At 33.8% G+C, this 15896-nt stretch overlaps 3 protein-coding genes across 4 annotated transcripts in view; 1 reads left to right on the top strand and 2 right to left on the bottom strand.

Moving 5' to 3' along the window:
* Nucleotides 1-2639, top strand: part of LOC106670261 (ATP-binding cassette sub-family G member 1-like) — a 42186-nt gene extending 39547 nt beyond the window's left edge. The window contains exon 11 of the mRNA XM_014400439.2: nt 1344-2639. Coding sequence (XP_014255925.1) covers nt 1344-1575 — 232 coding nt within the window. The 3' untranslated portion in view covers nt 1576-2639. The remainder of the gene's footprint in view (nt 1-1343) is intronic.
* Nucleotides 2294-8236, bottom strand: LOC106670262 (dynactin subunit 6). The gene is made up of 4 exons (XM_014400440.2): nt 7926-8236; nt 3637-3807; nt 2852-3110; nt 2294-2777 (listed from the first exon to the last, which is right to left on the bottom strand). The coding sequence occupies exons 1-4, from the start codon at nt 7943-7945 to the stop codon at nt 2685-2687; spliced, it is 543 nt and encodes a 180-aa protein (XP_014255926.1). The 5' UTR covers nt 7946-8236; the 3' UTR covers nt 2294-2684.
* A 4258-nt stretch (nt 8237-12494) lies between these two features.
* LOC106670288 lies at nt 12495-15137 on the bottom strand. 2 transcript variants are annotated; one of them, XM_014400474.2, is made up of 6 exons: nt 14961-15137; nt 14762-14803; nt 14546-14681; nt 13373-13427; nt 13184-13307; nt 12495-13120 (listed from the first exon to the last, which is right to left on the bottom strand). In XM_014400474.2, the coding sequence occupies exons 4-6, from the start codon at nt 13396-13398 to the stop codon at nt 12524-12526; spliced, it is 747 nt and encodes a 248-aa protein (XP_014255960.1). In that variant the 5' UTR covers nt 13399-13427; nt 14546-14681; nt 14762-14803; nt 14961-15137; the 3' UTR covers nt 12495-12523. The 2 variants fall into 2 exon arrangements, with proteins under 2 accessions (XP_014255960.1, XP_014255961.1); XM_014400475.2 differs by lacking the exons at nt 14546-14681; nt 14762-14803.
* Between the last annotated feature and the right edge of the window lie 759 nt (nt 15138-15896).

The following is a 15896-nucleotide window of genomic DNA, read 5'->3' as shown; positions in this document are numbered from 1 at the left end:
GATTAACTGAACTGTACTTCGGTACCCAAAGCTCATTTTCCATTTTTAGGGCTCCATATCCGATTTGTGTACTGTCAGTTAACCTAAATCCAGATCAGCAAACTGAGCGATTAACCACACTGAGCTCGGGTAGCCATAGCTCCATTTTTAGGGCTCCATATCCTCTTATTTACTGTCAGTTAACCTGAATCCAGACCAGAAAAACTGAGTGATTAACCACACTGAGCTTTTGTTAGCCATGGTTCCATCTTTAGGGCTCCATATCTGCTTAGTTCATCTGCCAATTTACCTGAATCCAAATGAGAAGAAAACTGAAGAATCAACTGAGTGGAGCTCGGGTAGCCAAAGCTCAGTATTCTAGTTTTAAGGCCCCATATTCAGTTAGTTTATCTGTCAGTTTACCTGAATCCAGATCAGAAAAACTGAGCAATTAACCGCACTGAGCTTGGGTAGAGTTTACCTGAATCCAGATGAGAAGAAAACTGAACAATTAACTGAGTGGAGCTTGGGTAGCCAGAAAAAACTGAGCGACTAACCACACTGACCTTGGGTAGCCATAGTTCCATTTTTAGGGCTCCTTATCTGCCTAGTTCTTCTGTTAGTTTAGCTGAATCCAGATCAGAAGAAAAACTGAGCAATTATCCGAATGGAGTTTGGTTAGCCAAAGCTGAGTATTCTAGTTTTAAGGCCCCATATTCAGTTAGGTTATCTGTCAGTCCACCTGAATCCAGATCAAAAAAAAAAACTGACCAATTAACCGCACTGAGCTTGAGTAGAGTTTACCTGAATCCAGATGAGAAGAAAACTGAACAATTAACTGAATGGAGCTTGGGTAGCCAGAAAAAACTGAGCGACTAACCACACTGACCTTGGGTAGCCATAGTTCCATTTTTAGGGCTCCATATCTGCTTAGTTCAGAAGAAAAACAACCATTAATTGAAGCTTGTGAAGTCACAGCTCAGTTTCTCCATTTTTTTTTCAGTTGTGTCAGTTTTTCTAGATGTTTCACGATCTTGACGTCACACATAGAAACTGACAATTCAACCGGGTGTGTATGGCACCCTTAATGAAAAACAATATTGGTTGTTATGGTATAAAATGAAACAAAATTGGTCATATGTAATTAATATTTTTATGCACAAATATGTTTCTCTTTGAAATTCTATAAATGTACAGTTCAATACAAATATATACATGTATATTTTTTAATGAGTTTACAATTAAAATGGATTATTAAGATTAGGAAGAAATTTTTTTAAAGCAATTTGAAAAGCAATAGATATTTTAATTTTTAGTTAACAATTCAACAAGCAATTTTAAAGTTATTTTATTTTGTTAAATAGGGTCATGGAATGTAAGGACAAATCCGAACCATACTGCCACTATGGTAATGCAAAACTGCTGGTGCGAGATCTAGCCATGGATGGTGGGCAACCTGCACCGCAAATAATCGGTGTCATCAGCTATCTGGTTCTATTCCGAATCCTCGCTTACCTGGCGTTGCGCTACCGTTGCAGCACTGAATATTCAAATAAGATCTTTCTATATCTCACCAAGATCTTAAAGAGAAGGTGAAACATCACCTGTGTTGCATTTTTTCTGTGATCGCACCCCTCGCCTGACGGACGGTGCCTAAATCTGTATATATAAAATTATAATCAACTATTACCCTTCCCTTACAATCAATTTTGTTTGTTCAGTACTTAATTATTATTTTTAATACGTACTGGTTAAAATTTGTCTTAGTTTTTCAAACGCCTGAATACTTTAAGGAAAAAGAAAACATGAATTGTTTCAGGTTTAGTGCCATTCTATAAAGCTCAATTTTTAAAAAGCTCAACAGAAAAATAAATTTGTTGTGTATTATGAGATCTGTTAAAGTTGTAAAATTTAGTAAATACATTTTCTAGTGTTTTATTGTTATTAACTAGCCTTTGTTAATTTTTTTACTGTGAAAAGATATTTACAAATTAATTTATTTGTAAACAAAAAAGTACAAAAGTACAATTTTTGTATTTAATCTTATCAAATTATTAATCACACATTCTATGATGTTTTAATTTTGAACATCTAATTTTTATTTATTATACCAAATATTTTAAAATGTCAATATTAGCAATAAAAAAATGTAAATCTCATACTAAACATAGTTTATTAATATTATTTATTTATTTGCGAGCTATACTCTATTATTACTTTTCTATTTTCAACTTTATATCTGAAAACTGAAAAATAAAATTCAAACAATTTGTTCATATTAAAAGTCATTATATTGGCTTAGCCCACTTTTTATTTATTTATTTTTTAAGCATGTACAAATCTGTTGTAATTCATTATATTTACATTACATAAGCCTGAATCATAAAAGCTGTACTCCCATCAAAGAGATTCAAAATTTAAATGGTTTCCCATTCCCTCATTTTTGTTACATATGTAAAATACAATTTACAAAATATGAAATTTGTGAATCTTTAGTAAATATCACACCAACACCCAACACTTCGTGCAATATTTTAATATTAATTATGACATTAACTTTTTAAAAATTTGATATTCCTACATCACATTTTTTTTGCATCTCCACAGCTATTATTACTGAGCTGATGCACTATCCAGCATATTCCAGTCTTATAAAAAAATGAAAAAAAAAAGCTGGATCGAGTTTAATTTAATAAAGGCTTTAATCATAAAACATTTGGTCGTTGATCCTTCAACCTACGCAGGTGATGGTAGTTCGGAAGAACTTTGGTAAGAAAATCAAGCTGGAGGGTCTGTGGCTTAAACAAAAAAAAAATTAATATAAATTTAAATAATATTCAAACGTACTCAAATAATTAATATTAATTCTAACCGGAGGCCTATCGCCCGCGATGGTCCTGTTGTACTGACTTCCAGTAATGATTACGTTATCGGGCAATTTTTCCTTATAGACAAGTCTGACTCCGGCTCCAATTATGCATCCGTTGCCGACTTCGATGTCCGGCCCAACGTAACATTTAGCTTCGAATACGTTGTTATCACCGATTACTTTCGCCTTTATATTACAGCCTACTTCAAATATATTATGAGAACCTATCATTAAGGTGTTCGGCCTGTCGTTTTCCTTGGGCCTGCACAAAAATAGTAATGGTTTAGTTCACAAAAAGTCTTAAGTCTTCAGCATTTGTACATTATGCAAAATTATAAAGCACACTAGAAAAAAAAAGTCTAATAGAGTTAGGACAAATACGAAAGGACAAAAGCACAGTAAAAAAAGTAAGATTTATGTAAATTAACAGAATATTAAATAACTGTTTTCTATAACCCAATAAATTAGCTAATAACAAGGTGTCTATGTCTAATAAAAATACAAATGAAATTATTTTAATACCAATAAGTCCTGCTTTGAATAATTTTAGTTTGGTCAATTGAATAAAAGAAAAAATAAAGTAATTCCTGTCATATAGGAGGGTTTAATGTACTTTATGATACTAGTTTTCAAAGAAAAATCCAAGGTCTATGCCAGGATTTGAACCCAGAGCTACTAACTTTAACAACTAGGCCACTGCAGTACCTTGGTCAATGGAATAATTCTTTTTATAATAACAACCTTTAATGCAAATTATACACAGAACAATCAGGGAATTTTTTGTTTACTTGTGCTCAATGATGCATTGCTCCTCGACTATGTTGTTCTCTCCCATGATGACCGGGCCACCTTCTGCGATGATGGATGCCTTCGGGTGGATCACGGACCTCGGGCCAATTGAAATGTTTCCTACTAGTTTTGTTTCGAGACATACGACCGCCCCTTGGGCCAACCGTACACTGTGAAATAATTACAAACTATTATTTTCCATCTGTTTTCAAATAAATTTTATTTTGTTACATTTTTTATTATATTATATCTGCAATAAGGAGATTTAAAAAAAAACACAAGTGGCATGAATTTGGGCAACCCATCAATAACCAAAATTAGGCAGCTTAATCGACTGTATGGCATGAACTTAATGGATAACTATGTATACAGTTGGATGCCTGGCCATGACGCATCAATTTTATAGAGGGAGTTGGAATGAAGAGATAATTTGGAGTGGAATTTGAGCTTTTTTTTGCTTTATTTGATTCATTAGTCAAGATACGGAGAATATGGTTACTAATAAAGGTAGGAGTACCAGTAATCATGCAGAGGAGTTTTGACTGGAAGGATTGGATCCTGTTAAGGTTGGAATTTTTTATACAAGTGATAAGTCTTGAGCGTATGTATAGCTACATGGATTTTATGTCAACCTTTTATCCATGTATTTTATTCAAGTATTTGACACAATCTGTTGCAGGAAGTGGAATTTAATTAAGATAACAGGAGGGTAGAGTTGCATTTAAGAGTAAAGGGCACATATTGAGATTTATTTTCATTTGTTTTTATTCTTCATTTACGGAACAACGGTTCTAAGGTAAGGCCTTGGAGGGAGCAAACTGCTAGATAGAATGTAGTTTGAAGAAAGAAAGACTGCTGTATCGTGACTATAAGTAAAGGTTAGAATGTTGAGGGAAGTCTGACATGTATATGCTTAGAAGTATCGGACCTAGGATGTTCCCATAAGGAACACCAGAGTGGAATATATCAGATTGGTTGAGATTCAGTAGGTAACATGGAAGAAACTATCAGGTAGGATTTCAGGATGAAATAATATGCACTAGAAAGGATTGATTTGAGTTGAACACATAGGAGGCACCAGGGCAGAATAATTATTAATACAAATAAATAAACCATTGATTAATAACATTTAGCCCAGAACTAAGGACAGTTTCACACCAGAAATAAAATTAGGGATTAATAAAATCTCAAATTTGAGTTTTTAATACCTATTCCAATTAGCAATTGACATTTTGGTCGCCTACCCTTGCAAGGTGGATCTGTTGGCATTTCGCCTTCAGTGTCTATCCATTTCGGCTTCTTCACACAGGGAAATCTCACAATGAATACTTTGTTGAACTTGATGGTGTTGAACCCTGTAGTTTGGTCATTCCGATCATTTTGGTCTATATTTCCCTGCTGTTATGATCTGTTAGGTGTTTCGGCATTGCACCACCTTTGGTGTGTGGCATCAAGGATATAAGCAGGGAGAGGCAGACTAAAATAATCAGAAATAAGCAAATTACAAGTCAGTATGTATTTACAACTTCAATTTACTAGTCCAGTTTTAGATTGATAATTAAATTGAGATAATTATTGTATCTTATCAATATGGACACCTATTAGAGTGAATTTCACCGTGAAATCATAAAATCTAAATGCCTGATGCGTCATAATAATAAAAAAGATATTTTACTTTCAGATTGCTTGCAATAAGATGCTTACAAAAATTATTTAAATGTAGTATTGATATATCTTTTAATTTAGATTTACTATACTGTCAAGACTGGTTGCTCTTAAACTATTGTGAAAAATTATTGATCTGAGAGCCAGAGAGTTAACCAAATAAATTTTTTATTTTAGTTATTAATTTCCGATGTTGTTGTTTTTTGTTTTTTTCAAAAATTACAGGCCATCACGCCAGGTTACTGGAATGTGTCTTTATAAAATAAAACCAATACAGATTTAATATCTATAGTAATCCTTTACTCTCATTTAATAATGTTCATTTAATAAATTCTATCTTTTAAGGATTGGTATGATTTTAAAATTTGGTCGTTACTGAACATTCTGGTATGCCTACTCTTGCTGGATTGTTCTGTTGACCTCTTCAGTGTGTCTGTTCAGAATTCAGACAGGCACCGAACAGATTGCAAAACGCTGACCCACCCAGCGAAGACAGGCTATATACTACAGGTTCATCACCCCGCAGACTTCAACTTCAACAAAATATTCATTGTGAATGCCTCCATGTTGTCTACATGTCAATGAACCTGAAATACATAGACAGAGCACACTGAAAAAAGCAATATGGCGACAGAACCATCCAGCGAGAATAGGCAGACCGGAATGATAGAGTCACAACCAAATTTCAAGTATCGCCTTGCAGACAACATGGAGAAATTGCACAATTTGTATGATTGTTTTATTATTTAATAAGAATGGTAATTTCTATAAAATTCATTGACTAATTCATCAAAAATTTCATTATGAAATTTGGAAATTTAATTAAGCCAATTGTTATCATGACTTTTGTCAACCATACCATCAACAGTTTCAGTTGCTCCATTCTGGAAAGAAATATTATTTTCATATTCCATTTTGAACTATTTTCTAGGAAATAATTTTTACTTCCAAAATAGTTAATATATTTCATATGAGGACATCCTTTCAAAACGGCTTCATAAATGCTCAATTTATTTGTAAATTTGATGCTATGCCTGAATGATCCACTTTAATAACTGTACAGTTCTTATCTGTGAAATGTCTTATATAAACTTATGAATTATAAGCTCTGGGAAGTCTTTTCACTTTGGTCTATTGACTTTATTGAAAAAGGAGAGGCTCCTTTCATTTATAGAAACGTCAAAAACTTCTGTGATGTGAGATTATTCAAGCAGGTTTACATCAGCAGATACGATCCTCATATATTTCTTTTTTTTTCACTTCAACCAGAGGTGGTAAAACATAGGCAAAATGCTTTAAACACTACACAACACCACCACACTAAAACCATAAAATAAAACTGACACAAATGAAGGAAAAAATTATAAAACAGGCAGAACAACTGAGGTGTTGTTACACACACTCAGTTACTTCTGTTCATGATTCAAGCAAACTGACAGACAAACCCAGTTAATGGGCCCATCTGTTTTATTTTGTTAGTAACCTGTTTGGACACCGTACTATCTAAATTATCAAAATTTATTCAATCTGTATAAAACAAATTAAAAAAAAAAAAAAACTCTTACAAACTCAATCTTTCTCCGAACTCTGCCTACCCTGGAATCTGCTCTGAATTTAAACTTTTCGAACTGGCGGAAGGATTGATTGGCGGATTACTTTGATATTGTTTTTGTATTTAAATTATTAAACATTGATAGTCCTTCTCTCCTCTCTCCCTTAGTCCCTTAGCACATTCTCAAAGCCACAAACTATTTTATGTGTGGTGTTTAGTAGCCGTTACACAAGAAGAACGAAGAACATAGGATTCTATGAACAGATTTCATCTACATATGAACACCAAGTAAAGAGTATTCTGAAAGGCATCGCCAACAATGAGAAGATGCATCGTCTATCAATCAGAGAACTTTTTTTGCTGAAATACAGTCAGCACAAGGCCCTGAAGATGATCTCAATAAAGATTGAAACATTGGCACGATAAAGAAAATGTTTTTCTAAAACCTACGTCACACCAGACCGCATCTCACCATCTCCACCAAATAAACTATTTTATATCAAATTCCAAAGCTCTAACTACATGCACCGCATGATGATCAAAAATGACAACACCTGCAATAGACTTCATCAATAGGTCTGTGCAATCTGTGAAAAACCAAATCTTACAACCCTACTCTAGTTGAATTTTCTTACCAATTTATATATTTTTTAAATACTTTTATATTTCATACTATTTATTTCAATTTATTTCATTTGCAGGTTTACCTGAGCCTTGCACTCGAGTCTTATATTTACAAAGAGCACTATTTTAATTAAATATGTATAAATATTGTAGTTTCAATTGCCTTTCAGCTTTATTTTGTTTCCTTTGCCTTAACTTACTTAATAATTATGTATTTTTATTTTTGTTGTTGTTCAGTTTACTCTTTGAATTGTACTTTTATATTTATCATTTATATTTACCATTTATAATATTACGATGTTTATATGTCCTTATTCTTTTTGTGTGTATATATATTTTATTTTTATTTTATTAAATAAATAAATAAACTTTAAATTACTCCAAGTTTAGCTTTAGATAAGCACACATATAGGATACATAAAACTGTCGATAAAAAATAATAACTACCTTCCTTGGTGCGATGTCATTCTATAATTTATATAATCCTATGAGCCCTACAATATTTCATATGCTCTCAGAACTGACACACAGCATAATACTCCAGAACCTTCCGGTGAAACATAAAAACATGGCTAGGGACTAGTCGATATAACGATACTTGAAAGTTTCTGTGATGCCATGCTGTAAACATCGATTCCGGCCCATATCGGTGCCCGGTATAGTTTGGATTATGAAAATAGTTGAGATTTCGTCTTGAGGTCTGTTGGGTGATGATTTTGTAGTTTGTTTTCCGGTTCTTTTCGATCACTTAGGTCCGTCAAGCGCGTTTTAGCTTCTTGATATCTGTAGTGTACGGTATCAAGGGTATAAGCAGGGAGAGGCAGGTGAACGGACTGAAGTAGTAATAAAAAACAAACGGGGCAGGACAAAGCGGCTGATAAACTAACCATGAAGGGGGTCCTCAGTAGACCATTAGGGCAAGAATTTTTCAGTAAAATTCCGAATTGCCACAAAAATAAACAATTGCTGAATTGATAATGAAAACTAATTACCTGTGGAACTACATCCCTTGACAGGGAGGCGAAAGACTTGGTCGCCAGACAGGCAAATGAATAGCCCCATTACTGAAGATTGAGAGAAGCCTAAAGTCTTAAAAAAAAGTGTCTGAATTACTTTTCTGCAAAAACATTCCAAAAATGTAAAAATGAAAACATACATAGAGAGAAAGAAACTGCAGAACTTAATTATAATTACATATAAAACTCCTAAGGTTTTTTTGAAGACTTAAGCATACCATCTTTACACATTGTCATCCAGGAGCAAGACTGGTTGCATATTAGTTTATGCAAGCACAGGATCCTATAAACCACTTCCATGATACCAAATAATTAATACTAAAAGATATCAGGGGGCATAGTTCACTCTCAAGGCACAGTGTATTTACATTGTGGACCCGGCCTCGTCAGTGGGTCCATAGTGAGGTTGGAGCACACCAAGCCAGTGAGTGAATTTAAACATATCTAGTTTGGGTTAAGTCTGTCTAACCTTCACCTGATTTTTTTTAAACTTATATAGAAGCAGAGAAAATATAATTTATTTTCAGTGACTTTAAACCAATCATTCCCCCCAATTCTTTACTGGAAAAGGTAATTTGGCTCATTTGGGACTTGGGCCCTCACTGAGAGGAACTTCAAAAGGATATATTTTATTATTATTATTATTTTATTTGCACTCCACACATATTCGTACGTATTACAAACATGATTAAAAAATGTTTTTTCACACGGTCACTAACACACCCGAAGGACACATGCCATGAGAAACTAGCCAATGCTGCACTCAGTGTTAGAGGGCAAGGAGGTCACAAGATGGTTGATTAAGGTGACGTGGCGGGTTCTCAAGGTGGGATTGTATAGGAAAGCCTCGAACAGTACAGTTAGGTTTGATTGAGGAGTTGGTTGAAACTTTTGGAATCGGGAACAGATCAGTTCGTTGATAAAAGAAATGTTGAGGTCGTTGTGGGTAGTGAGGTTAATGATGCAATAAAGAGCTTTGACAATTTGTCTGAGGTCTTTTGATTGGATGCGTTCGATGTTGGATGGCAGAACCCACTATGTATGTACAAAGTGGTCATAGTAAAATCTTGTGTAAGTATAGTTTATTTTTGACGTCAAGGCAGTTTTGGTCCTGGAAGTCTTTGTAGTTGTCCAAGTCTTCTGTTGAGTTGTTGCCTTAAGTTTTGTATGGGGATTCCAGGTCAGTCTGCTGTCTAGGTACGTCCTAAATATTTACCTGAATAGAAGTTGGTATCTCTTTGTTTATGTACAATAGAGGGCAAGAGTGTTTTCTCAATGTGAACGTAATTGAGTACATTTTTCTTCATTCAGTCTTGTCCTTCACCTTTTGCACCAGTCTTCGATAAGCTCAAGGTATTCATGGATGTTGGAGGTAGCTTGGATAGTTTTGAGGTAGAGGATAAAGTTGTATCATTTGCATAAGTGGTGATGATGGTATTAGGTAATAGGTAGGTCAGTAGTATAAATGATATAAAGGATGGGGCCGAGTATATTCCCTTGTGAGATGCCGGCTTGTATCACTTCACTCTGAAGCAGTGGTCTGTTGGATCAGGATTGGTAGGATTTCAGGTTAAGATAATAAGGAGTGGGTAGTTATCATTTAACTTTATAAAGCATGCCTGGGTGCCAGACCGTATTAAACCTGTGCTACATGTTATACTAATTTCCAAAGAAGTACCAAATTGAAAAACCAAAAAGGGCAACTTGGAAAGAAGGACTATCAGTCTCTCTGATTTTATTTGGTATATGAGATGCTCAAAAACCAAAAAGGGCACTGGAGTCAGTATGAAAGAAACTTAGTTAAAATGCCAATTTCCCTCAGAAAATTTGCAGTTTTTCAGGCTCGTGGCAATTAACCTCTGTTCAAAAGAAATAAAAGGCTGAGGTTAGGAGGACTTGGAATGACAGACGTGTTTCGCACGGAGAGGCAGACAAACAGACCCATTATTGAAGATGGAATCATGCCGGTCTGACATACTTTCATTTCTGAAAAATTTACGAATACAGCCAGAAGAGTGGAAAACCCCACAATAAATGGAGAGAAAGAAACTGCAGAATCTCAGAAATATTAATCCAGCCAAAACTGTGATGTGAACAAAAGTCCTTGTATAAGTAATTATTTATGAAACACAAGGAGTTTTGTTCACATCACATTAATATGGAGTTCCATAACATTAGCACTAGTTAAAACTCCTAATCAAGATCCTTCAAAGAAGCCTCATACCTAACACCAACTGGAAATATTAATCATACTCTTATAATATAATTAATTAAATGTCATATGCAAAATAAATTGCAAGAAATTAGATGGTTGATAAGGATTACATAAGATTAACCTCTACAGAACTCATGTTTATATAGAAATCGATCTCTACAGTCACGCTGAAAAGAGATTAATTCATACAAAAGTGGATCGAAACATGGTAAAGGATCTCAAAATCTGACAGCTGGTGGCTATTTTCTTCATAGTATTAATATTAATAAATTGATAAAGTACATGCATAAGCAGAACAAAGGGTCTTAATGTAGATGGAAGGTGATCCACCAGAAGGAAGGGAACTTAAAGATCTCCATGGTCAATAAAAACTTATCGAGTTTCTAACTTCTCGCTATCGTCAGAGGTCAGTCCATGTTTATTTTACTTAGGCTACCCTTTTTTATACATTCACAAGCTATATAGGTTAACCTGGATACCCATGAAACAACCACTAAAAAAACAAAAAAAGATCTGCCTATCCTCACTGGGTCGGCTTGTCAGGTGCATTTCACTATTTTCAGTGTGTCTATGTGATGATGTGGTCAAGTCTATTTTATAGCATCAAGGAGGGGGGACACTGATAATGGCAAAATGCTGTAACACATCTGACAAACTAATCCAGCGAGGGTAGGCAAACCAAGATGATTTGTAAGGACCAAACTGTACTAATTTTTTTTTTAATTTGACTACATCTCACCATTTCGGGAAGTTTCATTATGGAACTAGCTTCTGACATATCAATATTATTGGAAATTACCAAAATTCAGGTCTGTCGCCCCAGTATGCGATAGGAAATCTCGTAAAATTATTTTCTCGGTTGTTTCATTTACTGTTTTATAAAAATAAATGGAACAGTTCATTTCATCTAACCCCTTTTCACAATAATGTCGTTGATTATTAAATTGATTTCAATTTTCTGTAGAAATGAAGACAAGTGTACCATCCACGTTTTCATATCAAAATAACTGACACAGCTGCTACAAACTTCCGTTTTACTTTCATTGCTGACAATAACAAATTACAAACTCTGTTACATTGCAAATTTATTCTAAAATAATTTCAGCGAGATTCCCACTGGAGAGATGGTGTTCTCTAATTCTACATTTGGTCATTTTGGTGTCAATTGCTCAAGCTTTTGCCACCTTCGGTGGTGAGTATGTGTCCCTGCCTCTCCCTGCTTATTTCCTTGACACTACTTGGTACTTAAGGTGGCGAATTCCATCTGTTCATTTTATTTTTTAAACATTACTTGTATTGAACCACACTTCAGCACTACTGCTAGTTTTAATAATGAATATACTCTCTTATAAATGTTTTTAATTTTTTAAAAGCAACAATTAATCTGCTTTCATGTTTATACAAATAGTTTAATAAATATGATAAACATCAGTAAGAAATATTGAAAAACAATATAAATACATATAAAAATATATATTTCAATTGAAAACCCAGATATTACTTTTAAAAAATATTTAGTGTTACTTATGCATAGGAATATGTAATTCACATTTGTCAAAGAATTTTTTTTTCAGTTTTGCAATGAGAAAGTGTTTTTAATAATCATATAAAATCTAAAATTGGAAATATCTTTGCTTTATAAAGGTAAATTTAAATTTTCCTATTTAATGATGAAATGATTTTAACGCAGACCCAGGTTATGAAATTATATAATGAATGATTTACCACAGGCAATTTTAATAGAAAATTTTTGTAACCCTAAAACCAAGAAAAAAAGTTTGCAAATTGGTACAATAATAGCGAATATATTTATGTTAAATAAGTTTATTTTTACAATTGGGGCTAACAGTATCTTTCTTTTTCTTTCTTTTTTCCTTTGATGTCAGAAGTGTCACTTCAATGAGTTTATCAATTAACAGCTTCCTCCGCAATTCTTCAGGTTCAATTTTATTGTTTGTTCGCTTCGGCGTGTCCGTCATTTTGGATTTGTTTTTCGGTTGGCTTTTACTCTTTTCTGTACATTTCTTAGTACTGGTTTGACTGGATTTTCTTTTAGCCGTTTTACCTTTATTACCAAGATTACCTTTATTACCAGCTACTTGCGAATCGATGAGAAGTGAAATATTTTTAACAGATAAATAATTATTTTTTGTCCCATTTTTTCCTGGTTCGCTTCTCTTAGGAGACGACTTTTCTTTCCTCCTAGGTGTACCTACTTCTTCCTTAGAATCATTAATGCTCCTATTGTCTATTTTTGGCCGCTTTCCTTCAGAGCTTTCCTCATCACTGCTTAGGCATATCGGTTCATCGGCTGGGTCAAACGGTTGCTTGCAGGACTGGTGAAGCTTGTTCCAGACAGTGTTTATCAACCTGTCATCGTAATAACATGTAAAGTTGGCCTTTACAAACTCCTAAAGATACAAAAAAAATTATTTTTTCCATTACTGTAACGGAACATCGAAACCTTTACTGACAACAAATTTTTCCTTTTCAAATGGAACCTGGTGGCTGAACTGTTCTAAATTCTTGTAGAAGTTGAGCTGTAGAAGTACGTTCGTCAGAGGTTTTTCTACCACATCAACAATTTCAATCTCATCACTGTAAGATAAAAATATGTATATAAAAACATTTAAAATATTATTTTTTAATTATATTTTAGTTACCTTTCTAAGGATGCTTTATTTTCCATTAAAATTGTGTTTGGTGTTAAAATCACACCTGAAATAAATTTAATGAATTTCAATGTGTAAAGCAACAGAAACCGATTTACAATCATAAATTGCGCAACAAAATCAATTCCTCGATTGACTGTAATCAAAACCCAGCATTGTTTGAAACACTGGACAAACTAGATAAACCGTCAGTTTTCCTCGCTTTTAGTGTTTTATCTCTTGGTAGCTCTTGAAGAGGAGAAAAATGAAAAACAAGTTAAAACTAGCAGAGTATGAACCAAGGAATAGTTGGGTAAGAGCTTTGCTGGTTGTGTAAACCTGTTTGATTTTTTTTAACAAAAGAAAGGAAGCTTTTGCAAATGCAAGATTTTTTATTCAAAGACGTGACTGATGAGCTGGCGACTAACCAGAGGGAGTGAAGTCAGAGCTGAAAATTTTGAGACTTAGCAATGTTTTTTTTTTTTTTTTTTTTGGGCGAACAACATGAAATCATTTCAGCCCCCTCTCAATATTCCGCCATCAATCATCTCATTTTTTTTTTTTTTTTGGTGGTTATTGGTATATTGATGTCACAAAGTATGTCACCAACTTTTTGGGTCTGAGCGATTACCTGAGTTCAGGTTGTCAGTTTTCCATAGAACTGAAGTAACTACACAGTTATATCATAATAAAAATCTGACATTTGGCCTGAGATCTCTTACTCCTTAGTTGTCTCGTCGCCAGTTCGTTCAGGTAATCATTTGGTCATGCCTTTGAATGGAAAATCTTGTGATTGCCACACAGCTTTTCTGCATTTATTGAAAAGTACAGACTAAGACAGTGTGTTTTGTAATTTTTAGTCTTACATGTCTAGAGATGTTTTCAAACCATTCTTTGGTTCATTCTGCTTTATTAGGTCTGCTTTCTACTTTCATCCGCTAGAGTTGACCTCACTACCAAAAAGCCAAATACTAATTTGATTTGACATCCATGCCACCCAGTTATTTGACACAAGCACATCAATGATGGCAAGGAAAACTGTCACAACTGGAGGAAAAAATTATGGAGTTGAAGAGAAATTTAACTGTTATTTCGTTCAGTTTTATTGAATCTGGATTCATGCTAAACTGAGCATATATGGGGGGGGGGGGTACTTGAATTGGAGATGATTGCTGATTAAATTACCTGTGGCTACACCAAACTGAGCATGAGAGCCCTCAAAATGAAGAAACTGACTGAAAAAACTGAGGTGATGCTTCACAAACTCCGTTACTTCTTCCAGTCTGGACAAACTGTCAGATAAACCGAGTATCTATGGGCCCTACAAATAGAGAAACACTCAAAAAAACATGCTCAGGATAGTTCAGTTTATATTTACGATCAGGATTCTGGTAAACTAACATAAACACTAAGCGGTATCGTGTCCTTAAGATCGTACAAACCCTGAAAGAGCAACAGAATAAATAATTTCAGAATAATTAATTACAGAAATAATAATTAGGAACTACAAATGGTCAAGTAAAATCATATATTTACAAATGAGAACATTTATGTAAAATCCAAAGGTCGATGAAAATCAAAACAGCGATCAAATGATTACCTTTCTTGTATTTTAGCTGTTGTTTTCTTTTCGTTTGTGCAATTTTGCGATCCGTCGAATTACTGACATATTAAATATTCAAAGGAAATTCTATCTTCTTAAAAAAAGAAAGAAAATTAAAATATACTGTTCAAAGGGTTCTTCAAAAATCAACAAGAAGGTTGCACTGTTTGCAGTCAGCAAACTTACGATTCCAACAATCGATCATACAATCGAAAAGAATCGATATAATCGATTCGCACTAGATTTTTATTCAAGAGTGTACTTCTAAAAAAGAAAAAGAAAACTGGTTCATTTTATAAAAATTTGATTAACAAATAATTTAAAAAGGAAGAATAATTTTTAGTTATATCATAATATTTAGTTGGTCGTTTCCATTTTCCTTAATTTAGGTCGTGTTTCTGCCTTTCCCTGCTTATATCCTTATATACAGGGTGAATTGCTACTCGTGCTACAAACTTCTCCAGTAGATTCTTCACCCTAAAATGAACAAAAAAGTTCATATTGTCCATGGTCCGATTCTCAACCATTTCAGAGTAATTTCGCTTTTTATCGATTTTGAAAGATATCACGTCCTGGCGTCGGAAAATCGTGATATCTTTTAATCTAAACATTTCTCTTAAAATCTATAAGCACCGTTGAAATCCCCGTTAATTTTTAGAGAGAATCAAAATCATAATTCCATTGAAATTTTTTAATTTAATTTAATGCCCATTTAGTATGTAATGCTTAAGAAGTTTACAAACAGCTAGAAGGTCAAGGAAGAAAGACCCAAACGTTTTGCCACCTTCATCTTCTTATTGAAAAATTAACGGGGATTTCAACGGTGCTTATAGATTTTAAGAGAAATGTTTAGATTAAAAGATATCACGATTTTCCGACGCCAGGACGTGATATCTTTCAAAATCGATAAAAAGCGAAATTACTCTGAAATGG

Source organism: Cimex lectularius, unplaced genomic scaffold (assembly GCF_000648675.2).
Source record: "Cimex lectularius strain Harlan isolate CLEC.00 unplaced genomic scaffold, Clec_2.1 scaffold94, whole genome shotgun sequence".
NCBI lineage: Eukaryota > Metazoa > Arthropoda > Insecta > Hemiptera > Cimicidae > Cimex > Cimex lectularius.
This window is presented reverse-complemented; position numbering and strand designations above follow the sequence as displayed.

Coding starts and splice junctions, on each gene's coding strand:
- LOC106670262 (XM_014400440.2), bottom strand. CDS start 7,945: ATGACATCGCACCAAGGAAG. Junction 3,808..7,925: donor ATGACATCGCACCAAGGAAG/GTAGTTATTATT, acceptor ATTATTTCACAG/TGTACGGTTGGCCCAAGGGG. Junction 2,778..2,851: donor TCGCGGGCGATAGGCCTCCG/GTTAGAATTAAT, acceptor TTTTTGTTTAAG/CCACAGACCCTCCAGCTTGA.
- LOC106670288 (XM_014400474.2), bottom strand. CDS start 13,398: ATGGAAAATAAAGCATCCTTAGAAAG. Junction 13,308..13,372: donor AATAAAGCATCCTTAGAAAG/GTAACTAAAATA, acceptor TTTATCTTACAG/TGATGAGATTGAAATTGTTG. Junction 13,121..13,183: donor TTGAAAAGGAAAAATTTGTT/GTCAGTAAAGGT, acceptor TTGTATCTTTAG/GAGTTTGTAAAGGCCAACTT.